The sequence below is a fragment of the Geotrypetes seraphini genome, chromosome 2, assembly GCF_902459505.1.
Source record: "Geotrypetes seraphini chromosome 2, aGeoSer1.1, whole genome shotgun sequence".
NCBI classification, from domain to species: domain Eukaryota; kingdom Metazoa; phylum Chordata; class Amphibia; order Gymnophiona; family Dermophiidae; genus Geotrypetes; species Geotrypetes seraphini.
Genome location: NC_047085.1, coordinates 146,125,780 through 146,149,529, shown reverse-complemented (window position 1 = coordinate 146,149,529; position 23,750 = coordinate 146,125,780). Strand labels below are relative to the sequence as shown.

Genomic DNA, 23,750 nt, shown 5'->3' with positions numbered 1-23,750 from the left:
GAGCCTGGAGCTGAAGAGGGAGCTTATGATTGTAGAGGGAAGCAAATAGGTCCACTCTGGGGCCTCCAAGCCTGAATTCTATCACAAGATGAAGATGTTGAGCAATCAATTTGTGTGGTTGCAGAATTCAGTTCAATTTGTCAGCCAATACATTCTGTTTTCCTTCTAGGTATATCTCTTGCAGGAAAATGTAAGCAATGGCCCAGGACCTCTTGGCAGCAACGATGGCTACTCAGTTGTCTTTTCAAATCAGTACTGCTTGCAAATTGCTCTTAGTCAAGGTTGATGTCAAGATGTGTCTCTGTTGAACTCCAAGATCCCTGAGTGTGGAGGCCATCTAAGTGAGCACCCCATCCTAACATGGAAGCATCAATCATGAAAATTTTTTGATGAAGTTGTACTTGAAACAGGAGACCTCTGGAGAGAGTGGTTGGAGACATCCACCACAGAAGATAGCCTCTGAGTTGCGAGTAATTTGACAAGTGCTGGGATAGAAGACCAGTTGCTTGAGACCACTGGGAGGATACCGAGGATGTCTGAGGTGAAGACAGGCAAATGGGACCACATATACTGTGAAAGCCATGTGACTCAAAAGTCATAACATGTGCCATCAGAGGCAATGAGAAGAGACTTCCCGGCAGAACTGAAGTAGTGTAGTGAGTGTTTGCTGAGGGAGGAAAGCCTGCATCACAGTCGGACCTGGCAAGAATGGCAAGGTAGCCGGAGAACTGATCCTGCTGGAGCTGACCAAGTCGGCATACCACGGCCACCTCAGGTGCAACTAGACCTTTGTGGGTTGCTATCCGCCTCAACAGATGCCCTATTATCGGCCCTGGAGAAAAGACATAGAGACCAGAGAAGCCATGTCTTCGCTGCCAGCCTCGTGACGACTGAAAAATTGATTGGCTTTCACTCACGAGGTCAAACATGGGGCACCCCCAATTGATCTACTATGCACTTGAACACTCTTTGGGTCAGGGACCACTCTCCAGGGTCCAGCATCTGACTGATTCTGCATGAACATTGTCTACTCCTGTCCTGTGACAGAACAAGATGTCTCTCCACCCATCAGAAAAGAAGCTGAGCCTCCACGCTCAGAGAAGGGCTCCTTGTGTCTCCCTGATGGTTGAAGTAACCCGTCATGACACTGTCCAAAAAGATACGTATGGCTCGATGATGGAGACAATAGTCGAAGCGGAGAAGAGCCAGACAAATCGCCAAAACTCTAGGCAATTGATCGACCACTTGCACTCTGTGGGCGCCCACTGGCCCTAGATTTCTCACCAGAGATGTGCGTGCATTTTGCCAAAATGCTGCCAGCGCACTCCCTAAGGTCCCCAATGCCATTTTCGTGGGAATCAGGGCAAAATGTTCTAGAAGACCTTCCTTGGAGGTCAAAGGCACCAAATCCTGGTAAGCCTCACACCCCTCACGGATCACAGTGCACATGGAACACGGCTGTGCATCAGAAAGCAATGAGGCTTGAATCCATTCCATCCTGACCTGGGGAGGCCATCTATGAAGTTATCTAGCAATAACGAAGCTTGGAAGTATGAAAAATATACTTAAATTCAAATCTGGAAAAATCCAAGATGGCCACCACGGTTGCCGATTTTGAAGAGAGCCTGGGAAAAAATACAGGAACCCTCAAGAAAACAGCGATTTTGGGATTTTAAAGGTGAAGAGTAGGGCATTCAAAGAAACCACCCAAAAAACCCTTTTCAAGTTACCCCCCCCAAATCGCTGATTCTGCCTGTCAAGTCTGTATCACTGTGATGTGGTGAATGAGAGAAAATGCAGAGCTGAAAACAACTCACAGGGAGATCCTTTGCCTCAGTGAACTGGAAATCTGACTGCTCCACCAGCTTAACCACCACGGCTGGAGACCCTTCTACCCTCAGACACACCATGCAGATGCCTGAAGGAACGCAGCCTGGCTCTGATCTGTTGCGCCTCCACAGATCCGCATGTGCTCTGATCCTGGTCAGGTCTCCAAAGACCCCCCTATGCTCTACCCACTAGCAGACGAACTGTGGTGAGCAAGCTCCCAAGGGAACTGTCCCTGAGTCCCAGTTTGATGTGCAGGCTGTCTAGGGGGGCTGAGAAGCAGGGACTCCCCTAGAAGCAAACTTTTTCCAAAAGTCTACAATCTCCTGCTATTAAGGACATCCTCACAGGGGACATCCACAGTAAAAGGGCCAAAACCGGGAATGCAAAACACTGAAACTACGCAAAAGAAAACATGAGCAGAGACTCCTACAGCCTGGCTTGTAGGGAGATGAGCTGGATTACTGGCAGAGTGGTGAGATATGAGAGGGAGATGTTAATTCTCTGAAATTCTGAGGTTTCCTACAAGGTCCTGGTAGGTAGTGGGAAATAATCCACTGGTTCCGATAAAATGGGATTGTACAAGAAATGCATGATTACATTGTCTCTCTTTGATATTTTTGGGCTATAAAGTCCACCCGGTACTAACTTAGATTCTAACTCCTGGAGTTGCAGTCCAAGCTCACTAGCCTATCCAACCATCCTGTTGTTTGCAGGATACCACTATCCCCATTGCTTTTCAATGTGTACATGTTTTCATTTGGTGTGCACTTGTCCCAGCTGGGGATAAAATTTAGCTATGCAGATGACTTTAGGATCATTATCCCATTCACTACCTCTCTCTCGGAAGCTACCCTTAAAGCAACAGAAGTACTAAATTTGATGGAGCAATGGATGATTGAATTCAGACTAAAGCTTAATTCAGAAAAAACAAAAAATTTTGTAGCTTCGCCATACCCGCTTGACACTAAAACATCAATGTGCATCAATAATCTTAGCTATCCTATTCAATCTACTATGAAGGTTTTGGGAGTAACATTGGACCGGAGCCTGACCATGAAAGACCTTGGTCAGAAAGAGTTTTCACACCCTCTGGAAGCTTTGGTCCATTAAAGCATACTTTGATGTTTCATCATTTAGAATTCTGGTACACTCCCTTATACTGAACCAACTTGATTACTGTAACATCGCCTATTTGGCAATTTCCCAGAAGAATATGCGGCAATTGCAACTGGTACAAAATGTGGCGGTCAGGCTACTTTGTGGGTTGAAGAAGTTCGATCATGTAACACCTTCCTACCGACTTCTTCACTGGCTGCCGATGGAGGCGCATGTGAAGTTCAAGTTTGGATGTTTTTGCATTAAGGTACTATACGGTTTAGCCCCTAAATATATAACAGACCTTTTCTCTTTCACAACCAACAGACATAAGAGAATCTCACATCTGAATTGTTTCCCCACTGGTTAGAGGATGTAAATTTAAAAGTCATCATCAACATCTTTTCTCACATCAAGCAGCATTATGGGGTAAAGATCTGGAACAACTGCTTATGCATACTACTTATGGGGAATTTAGGAAACACCTAAAACCATATCTGTTCTTGAAGTATTTAGGTAACTGACCTATACAATCTTAGTCCACAACTGATCTCCAGAACTGTTAATCACTAACCCTTAACTTTGTTAATTCTACTCATCTGCAACATCTTTTAATCATTGTAAAACCACATAGAACTTCACGGTACTGCAGGATATAAACTGTTATTATTATTATAAAATCTGGCCAGTAACATCCTCATGTTCCAAGTTAGTGGAGTTCCCACTGATGCCCTCTCTAGCCCATCCTACACCAAATCACCATATATCAAGTTTCAAGTTTATTAAAAATTTGATATACCACCTAATCAGGCTTCAAGGTACTATTAATCTATATATATATAAAATCGGAGGTATGTATGTGTGTATGTATGTATGTGTGTGTGTGCCGCGATCACGCAAAAACGGCTTGACCGATTTGAACGAAACTTGGTATGCAGATCCCTCACTACCTGGGGTTATATGTTCTGGGGGTCTCGCGGCCCACCTGCACACGTGGGCGGAGCTACAAACAGAAAATCAGATTTCACCCATTCATGTCAATGGAAAAAATGTAAAAAGCTGCCAACGCAAAAACGGCTTGACCGATTTGAACGAAACTTGGTATGCAGATCCCTCACTACCTGGGGTGATATGTTCTGGGGGTCTCGCGGCCCACCTCCACACGTGGGCGGAGCTACAAACAGAAAATCAGATTTCACCCATTCATGTCAATGGAAAAAATGTAAAAAGCTGCCAACGCAAAAACGGCTTGCCCGATTTGAACGAAACATGGTATGCAGATCCCTCCCTACCTGGGGTGATATGTTCTGGGGTCTCGCGGCCCACCTGCACACATGAGCGGAGCTACAAACTGAAAATCAGATTTTACCCATTCATGTCAATGGAAAAAATGTAAAAAGCTGCCAACGCAAAACGGCTTGCCCGATTTGAACGAAACTTGGTATGCAGATCCCTCACTACCTGGGGTGATATGTTCTGGGGGTCTCACGGCCCACCTACACACGTTGGCGGAGCTACAAACAGAAAATCAGATTTCACCCATTCATGTCAATGGAAAAAATATAAAAAGCTGCCAACGCAAAAACGGCTTGCCCGATTTGAACGAAACTTGCAACACATCTTCCTTTTCAGTTTAAGAGATTGCAAATTCCAGTGAGACTTGCATTCTCTATCACAATCAACAAATCACAGGGACAGACTATTACATACTGTGGAATGGATTTAAGATCCCCCTGTTTTTCCCATGGACAACTCTATGTTGCTTGCTCAAGGGTGGGTTCACCCAAGAATTTATATGTTCTTGCTCCTGGAGGTGACACTAAAAATGTTGTTTATAATCAAGTTTTGTGTTAGTTGTATTGTATTCATTTTGTCAAATATTTCACATTATAATTTGAATATTGTACTTTTTATAAAGCTGTAAAAAAATAATTTCATTCACCACTATAAAGTATCTTTATTTGAATCCATTTACAGTGTTCTTGCTATAATTAAATACCCGTGCAACGCCGGGTCATCAGCTAGTTATTTCTATAAAGACGCATGCAGCGCTGTACAGTCACAAAGAGTAAGAAAACAATCCCTGCTCGAAAGAGCTTACAATCTAAACAGGCAAGACAGACAAAAAAGATGTCATGGATACAGTTAAGGGGAACGGTTAATCAGCTGGCTAGGTTGGAGGGCAGAGTAGGGTTAAGGATTGAAAGCTATATCAAAAGGTTGGTTTTCAGTCTGCTTTTAAACAAGGGAAGAAGTTAAAAAGGAGAAATAAAGAATGTATACATAAAATAGGACAGACAACAGGTAGTAATGAAACATAATAAAACAAAGACTAAAACTGACACAATAGGGAAAATGGGGAACTACATTATTTAAAGTGAAAAGAGGAAGTAGGGAAGAACAGGGTTAAGGGAAAACATAGAAATAGGCAATAGTGCAGGTCTAAAATACTGTACATGTAAAACATCCTTAAAAGGACGGTCATAGTCCAATGGCAACTTTGAACAAGAATGTTTTTAAGTTGGTCTTGAAGAGGTTTAGTAATGTATCCTCTTTGGTGGTTAGGTGCTGAGTTCCAGAGCATAGGGACACTTACAGAAAAAATATTAGTTTGCATAGTGTTGATATGTCTTAAGAATGGGATTGAAAGCAAATTTTGAGTAACTGATCGGAGGGATTGTTGGGGAGAATATGGAATTAAGAGCTTCAGTTCTTTAATTTTTACCATTCATTTTCTAGAGATCCTGTGTTTATCCCACACTTTTTTTGAATTCCATTGCCATTTTCCTCTCTACCACTTCCCTCGGGAGGGCATTCCAGGCATCCACCACCCTTTCCATGAAAAATAATCTCCTAATATTACTCTTAAGTTTTCCTCCTTGCAACCTCCATTTATGCTCTCTAGTTTTATCATTTTCCCTTCTCTGGAAAAGATTTGGTTCTATACTATAGTAATACCTTTTAAGTATTTAAACGTTTGTATCATATCTCCCCTGTCCCTCCTCTCCTCCAGAGTAAACATAACTATATTCTTTGTAGCTCCTCGTGTATGTACGAGTTCTTGACAATTGTAAATGGCCTTGATCCTTTATAGGTATAAAGCAATCCACAAATCCTAGATTAGATCTTTAAATCTGTCCCTGTAAATCTTATGACATAGACCAGGGGTAGGTAATTCCGGTCAAGAGCCACAGGCAGGTCAGGTTTTCAGAATATCCACAATGAATATGTATGAGATGGATTTGCATGCACTGCCTCCTTGAAATGCAAATCTATCTTATGCATATTTATTGTGGATATCTTGAAACCCTGACCTGCCTGTGGCTCTTGAGAACCAGACTTGCCTACCCCTGACATAGACCAACCATTTTAGTTGCTTTCTGAAAAACTCAATCATTTATATCTTTATGAAAGTGTGGTCTCCAAAATTGTACATAATATTCTAAATGAGGTCTCACCTGTCTTTCTTTAGTATTGTACTGCTTACAGAATCTAATTTTCCTGAATTTGGTTCACTTTTTTCTTTGTATTTTTCTACTTTTGTTATACTTGATTCAGTGATAGTCTGTGCTCTGTATGAGTTGAAAGATTCTGCCTGAATGTAATTTGTGTTGGGATCCATTAATCCTATTTTGTTTTCTTACTACGTTGTAATGTCTTTTAGTTTCCTGCAGGGCCTTCAAACGTCACGACTCCGACTCCACCCTGTATACAAAACACTGTCTCCAACCACTCTACGGCTGTATGAAAAATAAAATTTCTGAGCTTGCTATGCTAGCCAAATAAAATATTGCCTTCAAAGTATATGTTAATATAACAGCGTTAGGTTTAAGGCCACGGTACAGAGCTGCTGCAGTGCCAAAATTTGAAAGGCCGGATCCCACTTTGAGAAGGAAAAAAAAACAAAACACAACCCACCACCGGGTGACAAAAGCCAGTAGGGGGCGCAAAACAGAGACACGCGTTTCTACTACCGTATCACCGAGGAAGTGGAGGGTGTTCATTGCAGAACACTAGGACCGCAAGTATACTGTGCATTTGTGCGTCGCGAAGGATTGGCATGTCGGTGCTCTGCGGCAGTGCAGCGGGTTGGCTACTAGATCACTCCTCCTTCCTGCGCGCCGCGCACCCATGCAGCCCGGCTGAGGCGAAGGACGATCAACGCGTGGAACATCAAAGCCTTCGCGCCTACAGCTTCCGCCTCGAGTTCTTCCAGCTTTTTCAGCCGCACCTTCCAAGTTTGCCTGGAGCCGCAGAACTGAAAGAAGCGCCAGAAACCAACCAGCAACGCCCTAAAGCCAAGGTATTATTAAAATACACACAAACAAAAAGGTCGACAACCAATTATGCTAAGCAGTATTTGCTATTTCATAGAGCGTGTGCGGTGGGACTGCGTCTCTCCCTATGTATGTGAGACGTGAAGACGTTCAGCCAATGAAATCGCTCTGTGAGATGACGTTGATCTTTTTATTAGTTTTGGATTCACTCGGTCCATGTTTCAGTTTCTTTATGTGAAGGAAAAAAAATCTGAGTTTAATTGCAACCACCTGTGGGTACAGAACATTTCAATTTTTTAAACTTAGCTTACATGTTTTTAGTAGTAACTCTCTCTCTCTATATATATACAGTTTATTTTTTTATTTATCAAACGCTTTTTTACATGAAGGGATTCATCCAAATTTGCAATACATTGAATAGTAAAGTACTCAGCCTCCTCCACCCAGTCTTAGGTACCAGTGGATTTTATGATGTAGTCAGATCAAAGCATTCCAGTCCTCTGCAGCTGTAAAAGCAAAATTACAACTGGAACCTGGAATTTGTGAACTATGACCTAAGGAAAGCTTCATGTAGTAAAAGATTAAATTAATCATAGAAGGATTGACATTCTGGGCAGTAGCTTAGTGAGGGTGAGAGGCGCTCCACCCTGCCCTCTTCTCCACTCCTACCCACTTATTCCCCGCGCATGCCCACACACCCCTTCCTTCATACCTCTTTAATGTTCCCAGCAGGAGTAGCAACCCCAACCTGTGCGTAGGCTCTTCCTGTAACATCATTTTCTAGGTGCGGGTCCAGAAAGTGATGTCAGAGGAAGAGCCAATGCTGGTGCGAGCAGCAGGTTGGGGTTGCTGCTTCGTACCGGGAATGTTAAAGAGGTATGGGGAAGGGAAGGGCGCTCATGTAGTTGTGGGGTGGGGGTGGATAAGGAGTGGGGGGGCCAGAGAGGATGATGGGGGCTGGCGCCCTACCAAGATGGCACTTGGGGCAGACCACCCGCCCCTTTGCCACGCCACTGATTCTGGATATTATGAAGTTGAAATGGATGGGAATTGAACCTTTTGGCTCAGATAATATAAAAGGCATTTGTATAACTAGGTATGTGCAGTTATTCTAGCCTTGTGGAGAAAATTCTAGAAACAGAGTCTAAATTTAGGGGGCAGTAGTAGAGTATGACACGGGGATAAATTTTTCCCCGTCCCCGTGGGAACTCATTTTCCTGTCCCTGTGAGTTCTTTTCCTGTCGCTGCCCCATTCCTGCAAGCTCCGTCCTCATCTGCACAAGCCTCAAACACTTTAAAATCATAAGTGTTCAAGGCTTGTGCGGTTAAGGCACAGCTTACAGGAATGGGGTAGGGACAGTGACAAAACTCACAGGGATGGAATGGGAAAATTGAGTTTCTCTGGGGACGGGGACAAATTTGTCCCCATGTCATTCTCTAGCCAGTAGGTGCCCTATTTGTGCCTGTTAATTAACAAATGTCATTTAAAATGGCAATAAATGGCACAGTTAAAGTGCCTACCAGCACCTAAATAATATGCGCTGGAATCACACCTATGTAGGTGTTTTAGGTTGTCAAACACCACTATGGGCATGGCTAATGCCGGAAATGACGTTAGTTGGTTTAAAGTGCCTACATAAGCACAATTCACGACAAAGATAGGCACTGGAAATGTAGGTCTGGAAAACCCTAGCCTACATTTCTGCCGCCTATCTTTCATGGAGGCGTGATTCTCCATAGGGTGCCATCACAGATTGACACGCAATCAGTGGCCACTTTTTAGGCAGCCACTGATATCGCACCCTATAGAGAATCCGGGCCTGTGTGCATAAATAGAGCCACTAACAAGCCAAAATGCTCTATGTTCTATTCTATAAAGTGGTGTGTAAGTGCAAAAGGGTGTAAACGTGGGCATAGCATGGGTGTACACCAATTTATGTGCATAATCAACTCACGTGAAGCTAATGTACCATAACTTATAGAATACTATAAGTCAGTGTTTCTCAACACGCAGTACGTGTACACTTAGGGATACATGCCATCATGGATATTGCATGCCTGCCCACCCGTCGACTCCACCGCCGGGGATCCCTCCTTCCTGCCCACCCCCCTCCATCAAAGCCAAGCCAACCCCAGCCCCCACTCCTCTCAGCTGGATCCGACCTCTCCCCAGTTCCGGATTCCCCCACCTAACAGCTCCCTGCCGCTGTAATTTAAAAACTTCAGGCAGCCAGCGGCGCAACGAAACCAGCTTCCCGCCGTCTGCCTGCCATAGAAGTGTTATTTCTGCAGCCTACGCAGAACGTTGCAGAAAGAACACTTTTGGGGCACTGGCAGACGGTAGGAGGCTGGCTTCGTTGCGCCTCCGACTACCCGAAGATTTTAAAATTCAGAGCTTCCTTTCAAGTGAAAGAGACTTGACTCATGCGCATTTATGCCACATAGATATTCACGGTAAACGTCTCTATTATATCTCCCCTCTCAAGCCTTTCCTCCAAAGTATACATATTAAGATCTTTAAGTCTGTCCCCATATGCCTTATGATGAAGGCCACCTACCATTTTAGTAGCTCTCTGGACTGCCTCCTTCCTGTTTATATCTTTTTGAAGGTGCAGTCTCCAGAATTGTACACAATATTCTAAATGAAGTCTCAACATAGTCTTATAAAGGGGCATCAATACATCTTTTTTCCTACTGGCCATACCTCTCCCAATGCACCCCAGCATACTTGTAGCTTTCGTCATTGCCTTTCAACTTATTTGGCCACCTTAAGATCATCACATACAATCACACCCAATTCCTGTTCTTTCGTGTAGAGGGGACTGTGGAATTCTGTACAGGAGAGGTACTGCATTTTTTTATGTTTGTAAGATACATTGGGAAGGAGAGAGCCTTATAAATACGGTTGATGGATTCGAGATTCGCTAAATTTTATTCAGGGTGGAGAGGGGGAGGTCCCTAGCTTATTGCATAAATTCATAATGGCTGAATAGAATTTATCCAGATATCTGATGGCAGCACTTGGAGGGTTTGGGAAGGGGGAAGGTGAAGTTTTAGTATATCTGCATGAGCTGTCCGGTTTAACTTAGCCAGCTAATTGGGGCTGCACAAATTGCTGGTCTAAAGTGCTCCAGATCAGTTTATGCAGATACCTGTAACTATTTATATTCAATGATTAGATTTGTCTGGTAAAATCTAATGAATATCCACTTAAAGTTAGGTGAAGACAAAAAAAAGGGCCATGACCCCGCCCATACTGCACCCATGACCCTGCCCACACCCCACTTATTTCTTTGGTCTACAGAACAACACAGGGACAAATTTGTCCCTGTCCCTGCAGGAACTCAATATTTCCGTCCCCGTGAGTTTTGTCACTGTCCCTGTCCCAATCCTGTAAGCTCTGCCTTAACCGCAGAAGCCTCAAACACTTAAGATTTTTAAGTGTTTGAGGCTTGTGCATACGAGGACAGAGCTTCCAGGAATAGGAACTCGTGAGGACAGGATGGGAAAATGAGTTCCCACGGGGACAGGAAAAATTTGTTCCCGTGTCATTCTCTACTTTGGTCCCCCTTCCCATCTTTTTGTACCCTATTAGTGCTTCTTTTTCTCTCTCTCTCCCCCTCCCTCCAACCTTCCTCTCCATGGGTGTGTCTCTCTCTCTCTCTCCTTCCAACCCCCCTTCTACTGTGGTTGCTTCTTTCTCTCTCTCTCCTTCTAACCCCAGCCCCCCACGGATGCCCCTCTCTCTCCTTCTAACCTTTTCTCCTGCTGTTTCTATCTCTCTTCTCCTATCCAGCACTACCCTACTCTATGCTCTTTTCTCCGGCACTCTTTCCTTTCCATAATGCTTCTCCAGCCATCTCTCCTCCCTCCCTCCCTGCTGTTTATCCCTCCCTCTCTCCCTTCATCCATGTTGTTTTTCAAGCCCTCCCTCCCTGATGTTCTCCAGCCCCCCTGCATGCTGTTTCTCCTTCCCTATCTCCCTTCATCCATGCTGTTTATCCAGCCCTCTCTCCCTTCTTGATGTTTCTTCAGCCCCCACCCTACCTCTATGCTGTTTCTTCAGCCCCCTCCATGCTGTTTCTCCCTCCCTCTCTCTCCCTTCATCCATACTGTTTTTTCAGCCCTCCCTCCATGCCATTTCTCCAGCCCCCCTTCCCTCCCTCCCTCGCTCCCTTCTTATTGTTTCATTTCTCCTCTCCTCTCCTCTGACACTGCTTCCCCTCACGACCTCTCTAACTCCCGACTCCACCACCTACCTCCTCCCCGAGTCTGGCCGCTTTAACTGAATCTTTGGGTAGCCAGCAGCAGCAAAAAAGTGAGCTTGCCTCCGGCCTGCTCCAGAAGCCCTCTCTCTGCAGCGATTTCTGGTTCCCGTGTAGGTAGGACTTGCAGAGAGGTGGTTTCTGGCACAGGCCGGTGGCTGCCAGCTCACCTTGTTGCTGCTGCCGGCTGCCTGAAGATTCTGTTACTGGGGCCGAGCCTAGGGAAGAGGTAGCTGGGGGAGTTGGGAGAGCTGGTTAAACTCGAATAGATTCCTCCATTTGAGAAAAATCATCCGGGCACCTGGATAGTCATCGAAAAAGAGGATATGTCTGGGTTTTCCCAGATATCTGGTAGCATTGACACTGTAGTGTCTTGTATATCTGCTGTTTGACTGTGATAGACTTGGAACTGATAATGTTTTCTGTATTGGACTTACTACAGAAGCGTAAAAGAAGGTATACTACCCTCAATCAGGGTGAACTGGATGCCCTAGAATACCACTCAAAGGTAAGCCGAGCTTGTGCAGAAATGATGTCCCACTACCTTCTAATTCTATATATAGCGTTTAAAATTGTGTGCACAAATTTGGGCTTGCAATTGAATAGCTTCAAGACAATTTTCACCAATAATTAGACACTAACAATAAATTATCAGTGTTATTCTATAAAAATGTGAACATAAGAATTGCCGCTGCTGGGTCAGACCAGTGGTCCATCGTGCCCAGCAGTCCGCTCACGCACATAAATTCTTACGCGCAGATTCGAAAAGGGGGCATGACCATGAAAGGGACATGGACGGGTTATGAGTGTTCCAAGAATTTGTGCACACTATTACCAAATATGCTTGATCCGCACTTAATTTAAACATGAATATTTACACCAAGGTTCAGCTGGTGTAAATCCTCGCACTGATCCTGGCGCTAAGCACTGTTCTACAGATGGCAGCACCGTTTATACAATTGTGTTTAACACTCATTTTTTGGGTTCTGATTTTTTGGCACCATTTATAAAATTTGGTCCCTAGTATACAAAGGAAACAGTAGCAAGTCAAAGACTAATTGGTATGTAAAGCTGATTGCTCTTCATAAGACATATGTGGATGCTCTGCCTCCAGAGGGTAATTTTTAGAAAGGATTTTTCCTGTGTATATTCCAGTATACACATGTAGAAGGCCTCATATAAAATTACTTCACATGTGTAAGGACATGATTCAATTAGGCACATCCTGTATGTATACATGACTTTAGAATTAGGGGGACTAGAGACTGTGGAAGACAGCCCGACTACCTCCATGGCGGTCCTGGATATTCAGTGCTGGGGCCATGGCTTAGGGCACTGGAGATACTGGGCACAAAAATCCTGTGTTAGTCCATCTCTTTGAAGCTGACTCACAGACGACTTCTCACCATGCCTCCTGTGTGATGTCACATAGGGGTGCCCAGTGAAAAGGAGCTGCTTAGCGCTGGAGGCTAAGACTGTGCTATCTCCATCTCCCTGAGTTAGCTCATTTACCATTTTACTCCTAGTGGAATTTTGTGCAAAAAATTTCAAATTCTGCACGTTTATTTGACAACATTTAAATAATATTTTTGCTAATTATTACCCAGAATTTTAGTACAATTCAGTATTTTTATTAAATTGTACTAGAGAAAACAAAGAGCCTTCAGTTTTTTCTCACTTAGTGACTTTCTTTTAGGTGTAGGTATCAAATTGAACAGTGAAAAACTGTCTGCATCTCTGGAGTTGGCCAGGTTACATTGGGAACCAATTCCCTCCCCCCCAGATACCTGTCCCCCAGAGCCAGCATCTTTAGCACCCTGTCCCTCAAAGTCAACATCTTTTTCACCCCTGTCCCCTCCCCCCAGTCAGCATCTCTCTTGCCCCTGTTACCCCCAGCCAGCATTTCTCACCTCTGTCCTCCCCATCCAGCATCTCTGTCACCCCTGTCCCATCCAGCCAGCTTCTCTCTCGCCCTGTCCCCCCAGCCAGTATCTCTCTCACCCCTATTCCCCCAGCTAGCATCTTTCTTATCCCTGTCCCCCCAACCTGCATCTATCTTACCTCTGTCCCTCTCCCCAGCCAGTATCTCTCTCACCCCTGTCCCAGCCAGCATCTCTCTCACCCCCCACAACCAACATCTCTTACCCTCTCTCCACCATATCTTTCTGAGCATTTCAATTTCCTCTGTCCAGCCCAGTCAGCATTTCTCATTCTCTCCCCATTGAACCTCAGCAACACCGATTCCAATTACTGGCAACCTGCTACCAGCTCTGCAATCTTTCCTCTACCACAGTCCTGCCTGTGAAGAAATAGGAAGTGACGTCATCAAAGGTGGGACTGCAGTAGAGGGAAGTCTGCAGAGCTTGCACAGGCTGCCCAAAGATGTGCCTGCAGCAATTTGGGTCACAGAGGGGAAGTGATGGTTAACAAGACTAACCCCATTTTTTACAAAACTGCAATAGCAGTTTCTAGCACGGGGAGCTGCGCTGAATGGCCCACGCTGCTTCCAACGCTCATATGAACTTAATGAGCATCGGGAGCAGTGCAGGCCATTCAGCGCGGCTCCTCATGCTAGAAACTGCTATCACAGTTTCGTAAAAGGAGGCCTAAGAATTTTATAATGCCCCTGTATAGCACCATGGTGCGACCTCATCTTGAGTATTGCATTCAGTTCTGGTCTCCTTATCTCAAGAAAGATATAGTGGCGCTAGAAAAGATTTAAAGAAGAGCGACCAAGATAGTAAATGGGATGGAACTCCTCTCGTATGAGGAAAGACTAAAATTGTTAGGGCTCTTCAGCTTGGAAAAGAGACGGCTGAGGGGAGATATGATTGAAGTCTACAAAATCCTGAGTGGAGTAGAACGGGTACAAGTGGATCGATTTTTTTACTCCATCAAAAATTACAAAGTCTAGGGGACACTCGATGAAGTTACAGGAAAGTACTTTTAAAACCAATAGGAGGAAATTTTTTTCACTCAGAGAATAGTTAAGCTCTGGAACGCATTGCCAAAAGATGTGGTAAGAGTGGATAGCGTAGCTGGTTTTAAGAAAGGTTTGGACAAGTTCCTGGAGGAAAAGTCTATGTTCTGTTATTGAGAAAGACATGGGGGAAACCACTGCTTACCCTGTATCAGTAGCATGAAATATTGCTACTCCTTGGGTTTTGGCCAGGTATTTGTGACCTTGATTGGCCACCGTGAGAACAGGCTTCTGGGCTTGATGGACCATTGGTCTGACCCAGTAAGGCTATTCTTATGTGCCGATTTCGCAGGCCGCACAGAGGGGAAGGCCGATGCCTCGGGCCTCACAGAGGTTGAAGTGCCAATGCCCCGGGCCTCTAAGAGGGGAAGTGCCGATGCCTCGGGCCTCTCAGAGGGGAAGTGCCGATGTCTCGGGCCTCACAGAAGGAAGTGCCGATGCCTCAGGCTTCAGAAAGAGAGTGCTGATGTCTCAGTTTGCACAGAGGGTGTGCCGATTCTGCGCAGATCGCAGGTAATTCTGCATGCCTGGGGAATTCAGCACAAATTCTGCATTGCACAGTTATGCAGAATTCCACCAGGAGTAACAGTTAGTTAAGGAATCAGATTCACAGGAGCGTTAAGGCTTGTACCTTGCAATCATCTTCCTCTGTCTCAGTTGTCTGGTTTATAAAATACTACAGATCTGCTTGGGGAACAAAGTCAACTGGTTACAGAGAAAATAAAAATGTCAGACACAAGCTTCTATTCTGTATAATACTGTAATATCCTTGGTGTTTCCCTTTGTCCTAGGAGTGCTATAGTGCTTCAGAGGTCAGTTGACATGCTTTCTGAGTGAGGAACTGTTCCACACTCCTCTCAACTCTGTTTCTGTGGATATTGGCATACTTGCATAGTTTGCTCAAATAAATCAGATGATCTTAATATTTGATGGGAATTTTGACCTCAGCCTGCCAGTTTGAAATAAACCAGACGTGATCAACATTTTAATTCAGATTCCATGCACAGATATATATTCATATAGTTCACTTTTTCCTTCTTTGCCTTTTATTACATTCTAGATCAGTGGGCTGATAAAGGATGGATCCATGTCTTTGATCCAAGAGGGACTTAACAAGGGTTTTCTTCATCCCCTGTCTGGGAAAAAAGAAAATTATAGCAAGAGTATCCCAGCAGATTTGGATGATTGCTGTAGATTAGCCGAGTTGTGTGAAATGGTAAAGCAGTTGCATTCACTGAATGAACATGAACTCCCAACTCTTCTAGTGACGGAGGAAGTAAAAAGGCTATCCAGCTCAGACCTGGAATTGCTATCACACATCACAGAAAACAGCACAGACTGGACCACGATAATCACTCTGATGGGACAAAACTACTTGATGCCACCAAAAAGTAGCTTCCTTTTATCAGATATATCCTGCCTGCAACCTCTTCTGCAGAGTAAGTATTGGTATCTATAAGCTCTAGACCAGGGATCTCAAAGTCCCTCCTTGAGGGCTGCAATCCAGTCGGGTTTTCAGGATTTCCCCAATGAATATGCATTGAAAGCAATGCATGCACATAGATCTCATGTATATTCATTGGGTAAATCCTAAAAACCTGACTGGATTGCGGCCCTCAATGAGGGACTTTGAGACCCCTGCTCTAGACCACAGCATGAGGCTGTTTACAAGGTCACTGAGATGCTTGTGAGTAGCCTTTTGCATGACCAATTTTGATGGAGGCCCAAATATTTGGGTCAATATAAAAAATAATGTCTCTCCTTTTTCTTCAAAAGTTTATATACAAGGTAAATACAAGAAAACAATAGACAGCAAAAGGAAAGTCTCTTTTGGGTAAATATTCAGTTGGCGATAGTCAATATTTTTTGACTGCCACCAGGGTTATGCTTGGGCCATGTCTGTGGACCAGCATTGGTTATCGAGCTTTATGCAGCCAACTATCACATATTATTTATTTATTGGGATTTATTAACTGCCTTTATGAAGAGATTCACCCAAGGCTTTGTACAGCAGGTATAATTCAACATAAAACTTACAATTTTGTTAATACCATAACAGTAGTAAAAAGACCAAATATATACAGTACATAAATGCAATGAATAAGGAAGAGTCAAATTAGTAAATTGAAACTTAATAATAGGATTACCATGAAACGGTTTCAAAAATATACTTATTAACATCACTGAAATTCAAATGAGAGAGATATAATATACTAAAAGGGAGACATAATACTTATGCAGCATCTAATAAGCACAAATCAGAACATTCAGATAACATAGATATTGACGGTAATGATTTTCTGTAATATATATGCAGATACTTTTTTGTGGGGTGCAGGAGGGGGGTCAGTGACCACTAGGGGAGTATGGAGGGGGGTCATATTTTCATCCCTTCAGTGGTCATCTGATTTGTTTTGCCTTTTTGGCCTATATTTGTTTTCAAAGGCAGTGGCATGCTTAGTGTGACCATATGGCTCCAGAAAAAAGGGGACGGATTGAGACATCCGGGTTTTACTTCCATTGAAAGCAACCAATATGTCTCAATCTGTTCTCCTTACTTCCATTGCTTTCAATGGAAGTAAAACCCGGATGTCTCAATCCGTCCCCTTTTTTATGGAGCCATATGGTCACACTAGATGCTATCAGCAACTTCAGGGATTCACCCCACCCCCTAAAGGCCCTGAGGGCACTGCTCCGAATTTGATTGGTTGAGTAGGCAACAGGTTGCTCAGCCAATCTAATTTCTGATCAGTTCTGTCAGAGCCTTCTATTTGGTTTACTTTTTGCTTGAATCAGTTTGAGGCTACCTGCTCAACAAATCAAACTGCATCATGCAAAAAGTAAACAAAAAAAAATTAAAAAGCAGGGCTTGTAGAGCTGGGGATTCACTAAATCCCCTGAAAGCCCTCACTGCATGCCACTGACACAGGCCTAACCCAAAACATCCAAAGTGTGCCCTGAACATTTTGTAAAATTTGATTATCGTTGTAAATCGTCCAAGATCTATACCTGCTCTAATTCTGCCCAAAACACGCCTCTAACATGCTCTCTTAAGATTTAGTCACAATGGAGACAAAACGATCAGAAAGATGTCTAAAAAGTCAGTTTTAAAAATGGCCAATTGGACATTTTGACTAGTAAGACGTCCCAAGTGCCAATTTATGCTGTCTTATCCCAGGACAAGCAGGCAGTCTATTCTCACATATGGGTGACGTCACCGACGGAGCCCGGATGCGGAAGCCTCACAAGCAGACTTGCTTGAAGAAACCAGAAGTTTCGCTTATTTGGAATACTCTCCCTTTATATATCAGAAACATCAAAGACCTCACCTTATTTAAAACTAATCTAAAAACATTTCTCTTCAAAGCTTCTTTTAATCTTTAAAAAGGAATTTTTTTCCTCGATAATTTAAAATAATAAAAGGGAACAGTCTTTATTCTTTCAATACCCCAACCCTAGTGTTTTTTCCCATCCTTCATCGTTTTCTTTTCTTCCCAGTAGGGAAACAACAGATTTGTAACTTTTATCCCCTTATGTTCTTTCCTAATTATTCCAGTTTTGTCTGCATTGTTAGTATGTATTGTCCCTGTTTCTTTTTGTTTTTTATTAATTAATTGTTCTACCCCAATTTAACTGTAATGTAATTCGCTTAGAATTCATTAAGCGAACCATCAAATCTAAATAAACTTGAAACTTGAGTCGACCGCACCACGCATGCGCAAGTGCCTTCCCGCCCAGCGTAGGGCGCGTCTCCTCAGTTCTCAGTTTTCTGCGGAGCCGAGAAGTCCGTCTTTGATTCTCTGCGTTTAACTTCATTACTTCGTGCCTTCTCTGAACCGCGGTTTGTATTTTTTTCTTCACGAATCGCTGTTCTTACTTTATTTCTTTTATTTCTAGTTTAAAAAAAAAAAAATTCATTCTTCCATCTGTCTGCCGGGGCAGGCTTCTCGGCCGTAGCCCAAGGGCTTCGATCTTGCGGCGGCTATTTTTCCTTCTATGTCCCGGCCTGTCACGGGCTTCAAGAAGTGTAGCCAGTGCCAGCATGCAATTTCCCTTATGGACCCACACCGTCGGTGCCTCAAGTGCCTTGGGCCGAAACATCAACCGAAGTCGTGCGAGCGCTGTGCTACTCTTCAACCTCGAGCCATTAAATGTCTTTTGATGGAGAAGCTATTCGGCATGGATTTCTTCCTCCGATCCCTCGACATCGAAGGTGCCCTCGGCCTCACCTTCAACTGAGACTCCTCCCGCTTCTACTGCTTCCACCTCGAGCCTCATTAGACCTTCGTCGTTTTCAGCGGCTCTCTCTTCGACTACACCTGCTGTTTCCTCAGGTCAGATAGCTCAGCAGAAAGCTCCAGCAGTAGTGCTTAAAGTGCCTAAGACTTCCAAGTCGTAGCACATTTACACTGCCGCAGTGGAACTTCCAGCCACAGCAGGTGGTCCGGTTTCAAACGCGGATCCATCCTTGCCAGCTTCCTTCCAAACCATGTTGGAGAAGCAATTCATTCAGTTCCTTACTAATATGGGACCGAAACTGCTTCCTCTCATAAAGCCTGGGCATTCAGCAGACTCCCGCGAGGTCAAGCCGCTTCTTTTGCCTCAGTCTGAGCTTACACACTCTTTGCAGGGAGCAGAGTCTCTGCGAGTGTCTGGTCTGGCATCCAAGCAAGTGAAGCAAGGAGCAGAATCTTTGCAAGTGCCTCGGCAGGAATCTTCACACTCTATACAAGGAGCAGAGTCTTTGGGAGTGCATCAAGGTTCCTCCACCAAGCCTCTGGAGCTTCGATCTACAGCCTCCAGTCCTATCCATTCTTTGGTAGCATCGGCTGCTTCTGTCTCTGAGGCAAAGTCTCCTCGATCTTCGAGATCTGCTTCCAGGCACCGTCCTCACCGACGATCGAGGCCTTCATCGAGGCATACTTCCAGGCATAGTTCTTCTTCTAAAGAACGACCCTCTTCAACTAAGCCTCACTCTACTCCTACTTCGACTAGACTGCCGACTCCTCGTTCGAGGTCTCCACTTCTGAACCTCGAGGATCCAGCGGTTTCGATTGCTTCGTCCAAGTCTCCATAATTTTTGATGCCTTTTTTCCTGCCGAAGCTTCATCTTCGACCCAGGCTGCCTCGATGACCTCGAGTCCTTCTCGAGGCAAAGCATTGGCGGATCAGCTATCTTTCTCATCTTTTCTTTGTCAGATGGCTGTTGACTTGGATCTTCAATTAGATGCTGGTTCCAAATACTCTAAGGAGTACCTCGAAGTCATGCATCTTTCTTAACCTCCGGTAGAGTCTCTTAAGCTTCCTCTTCACAAGCTTTTGTCTCAGACTTTTGGTCGATGCCTGGAGACACCTTATACCATACCGGCTGTTCCAGGAAAATTGGACTCTAGGTATAAAACTGTACATCGGAAAGGGTTTGACAACTCACAGTTATCTCATCAGTCCCTGCTAGTCAAGTCCTCCTTGAAGAGGACCCATCCTTCCAAGGTTTATGCCACCGTTCCTCCTGGAAGGGAAGGGAAAACTGTGGACAAATTTGGACGTCGCATCTATCAAAATGCCATAATGTCCTCTAAAGTCCTCAATTATAATTTTCATTTTATTACTTATTTTGAGTTCCTCATTTCTCTATTACCAAAATTCTTGACTTATTTGGATACTCAAAAGCACTTTGAATTTCAAGAAGTCCTTGCTAGTTTATCTCAACTCCGATTACATCTCCTCCAGTCATCTTATGATGCCTTCGAGTTGTCTGCCCAGGCAGCTGCTTGCTCTGTAGCTATGCGTCGCCTTGCCTGGCTTCGTACCATTGACATGGACCCTAATCTTCAAGATCGCTTAGCTAATTTTCCTTGTGCGGGCAATGACCTCTTTGATGAATCTATCGAGGCAGCCACCAAGAAATTGTCTGAGCATGAAAAATCCTTTGCTTCTATTGTCAAACCTAAGGCAAAGCCAGCTCCTGCCAAACCTACACGCCCTGCTCCTATCTATCAACGGCATTTTGCTCCGAGGACGGCTCCTTACACTCACCCACCTCTTAAAAAACAGCAGCCTCAGAAGAAACAAAAACTTCAACCTTCTGCTGCACCTAAGGCTACTCAGCCATTTTGACTGTTTAAAACAGAGCATAACCTACACCGTTCTGACTCTGTCTTCTTTTCCCCCTATAGGAGGTCGTCTCCATCATTTTTACCAGCGATGGATGACTATTACATCCGACCTCTGGGTGCTCACCATCATCAGGGAAGGATACTCTCTTCATTTCACTCAGGTTCCACCAGAGCTTCCTCCAAGAGAGTATCCTTCCAATCTTTCCCAGACCGCCCTTCTTTTTCAGGAAGCTCAAGCTCTGTTTCGTCTCCATGCCATCGAACCAGTTCCTTTGGATCAGCAGAACAGGGGGTTATACTCCCGTTACTTTCTTGTTCCGAAGAAGACGGGCGATCTGCGGCCCATCTCTGGGCTCTCCAAAAAATTTCTGGTCAAAGAAAAGTTTTGAATGTTGTCCCTGGCATCCCTTTATCCCCTTCTCGAGCAGAACGACTGGTTATGCTCTCTGGATCTCAAGGAGGCCTCCACTCATATCCCCATTCATCCGGCCTCCCGTCAATATCTCAGATTTCGGGTGGGGGGGAATCTGCATTATCAATACAGAGTGCTGCCCTTCGGCCTGGTAGTGGTAGCAGCAGCTCAGAGGAACCATGGTCTTCAGGTATTTCCCTACCTCGACGACTGGCTCATCAAAGATTCAGCATCTCAAGGGGTTATTGTAGCGACACAACGGACTACCTGGTTCCTAAAAAGTTTGGGATTCGAAATCAACTTTCCCAAATCCCAACTTCAGCCTTCACAGAATCTACAATTCATTGGAGCTGTTCTGGACACTGTCCAACTCAGAGCATTCCTCCCACAACAACGTCTGGAAGCTCTTCTTCAACTCTGTCATAGTGTCTTCCCGCTCTTCCATCTCAGCGAGACACATGATGGTACTCCTAGGTCACATGGCCTCCACAGTACACGTGACTCCTTTTGCCAGACTTCACCTCAGAATTCCTCAGTGGACCCTGGCATCTCAATGTACGCAGGTTTGCGATCTACTTTCTCAATACATAACAGTCTCTCCGTTGGTGGATGCTCTCTTCCAGTCTTTCCAGAGGCTAGCTTTTTCAACCCCTCCCCCCATCAGAAGGTCCTCACGACAGATTCTTCGACCTACGCTTGGGGTGCTCATCTCGATGGTCTCCATACTCAAGACCTCTGGACCAGTGCGGATCGTCAGTGTCATATCAATCTGTTGGAACTCAGAGCGATCCTTAAAGCTCTCAACACTTTTCAACATCTTCACGACCAAGTAGACATAGACAAGCTGGAAGACTGGGCAAACAAATGGCAAATGCGCTTTAATGTGGAAAAATGCAAGGTTATGCATATAGGGAAAAAGAACCCGTTGTTCAACTACAAATTGGGGGGGGCATTGTTGGGAGAAAGCAATCTTGAGAGAGACTTGGGTGTGCTGGTGGATGCATCACTGAAGCCATCTGCACAGTGCGCAGTGGCCTCAAAAAAAGCCAACAGGATGCTGGGCATCATAAAGAGGGGCATAACTACAAGGACGCGGGAAGTCATCATGCCACTGTATTGAGCGATGGTGCGTCCGCATCTGGAATACTGCGTTCAATATTGGTCGCCGTACCTCAAGAAAGACATGGAGGTACTTGAGAGAGTCCAAAGGAGAGCAACAAAACTGGTAAGAGGGCTGGAACACTACCCATATGCTGAGAGGTTGGATAGGCTGGGGCTCTTCTCTCTGGAAAAAAGGAGGCTCAGGGGTGATATGATAGAGACCTTCAAAATCATGAGGGGCATAGAGAGGGTGGATAGGGACAGATTCTTCAGGCTGAAGGGGACAACAGGTACGAGGGGGCATTCGGAGAAACTGAAGGGAGATAGGTTCAAAACGAATGCAAGGAAGTTTTTTTTCACCCAGAGGGTCGTGGACACTTGGAATGCGCTACCGGAGGAAGTGATCAGGCAGAGTACGGTACAGGGATTCAAACAGAGACTGGATGGATTCCTGAGGGATAAGGGGATCGTGGGATACTGAGAAAGCTAACCAGAAAATAAATGTAGAAACCCAACCAGGTCGTGCAGGTGCAAGACCAGAGGGCTAGGACTTTGATAGGAAGATAGGACTCAATTAGGAAACCAAGGAGGCATGGGGGCCCCTTCTGGTGATTTAGACAGGTCGTGAACTGTTTGGGCCGCCGCGGGAGCGGACTGCTGGGCAGGATGGACCTATGGTCTGACCCGGCGGAGGCACTGCTTATGTTCTTATGTTCTTAAGTAGTCTTCATTCGGACGGACAACCAAGTCGCCATGTATTATGTCAACAAACAGGGAGGGACAGGATCTGCCTCCCTTTGTCAAGAAGCTCTGAAGGTTTGGGACTGGGCAATCCGCCACAACACCTTCCTCGAAGCTGTCTACATTCAAGGGGCTCAGAATTGCTTGGCGGACAACTTGAGTCGTCTTCTGCAACCTCACGAATGGACACCCCATTCCTCGCCTCTTCATCACATTTTTTCACAGTGGGGAACACCTCAGATAGATCTCTTTGCAGCTCCCCACAGCTACAAACTGCCTCAGTTCTGCTCCAGGATATACCGTATTTTCACGCAAATAACGCGCACCCGTATAAAACGCGCACACGGGTATAGCGCGCAGAAATCACGATGATATGTACAAAAACTTTGGTATACCGCGCTCACGGGTATACCGCGCATGCTGCCCGACGCTCCTTTCGCCCGCCCTGACTTTCCGACTCTCCGTTCACCCCCCCTGACTTCCGTGCACTGTCCCCCCTTGAAGGTCTGTCCCCATCCTGAAAGCCTGATGCCCCCCCCCGACGTCCGATACATCCCTCCCCCCGAAGGACCGCCGACTCCCCAACAATATCGGGCCAGGAGGGAGCCCAAATCCTCCTGGCCACGGCGACCCCCTAACCCCACCCCGCACTACATTACGGGCAGGAGGGATCCCAGGCCCTCCTGCCCTCGACGCAAACCCCCCTCCCCCCAACGACTGCCCCCCCCAAGAACCTCCGACCGCCCCCCCAGCCGACCCGCGACCCCCCCTGGCGACCCCCACGACCCCCCCACCCCCCTTCCCCGTACCTTTGGTAGTTGGGCCAGAAGGGAGCCCAAACCCTCCTGGCCACGGCGACCCCCTAACCCCACCCCGCACTACATTACGGGCAGGAGGGATCCCAGGCCCTCCTGCCCTCGACGCAAACCCCCC

The 23,750-nt window shown here is 45.3% G+C and overlaps 1 protein-coding gene across 2 annotated transcripts in view; it reads left to right on the top strand.

Annotated features, from left to right (window-relative positions):
• The first annotated feature begins 6,882 nt into the window (after positions 1 to 6,882).
• Positions 6,883 to 23,750, top strand: part of METTL4 (methyltransferase like 4) — a 69,319-nt gene continuing 52,451 nt past the window's right edge. For both annotated transcript variants that reach the window (XM_033934963.1, XM_033934962.1), the window contains exons 1-3: positions 6,883 to 7,228; positions 11,910 to 11,975; positions 15,508 to 15,886. In XM_033934963.1, the coding sequence (XP_033790854.1) occupies positions 6,986 to 7,228; positions 11,910 to 11,975; positions 15,508 to 15,886 (688 nt within the window). In that variant the 5' untranslated portion in view covers positions 6,883 to 6,985. The remainder of the gene's footprint in view (positions 7,229 to 11,909; positions 11,976 to 15,507; positions 15,887 to 23,750) is intronic.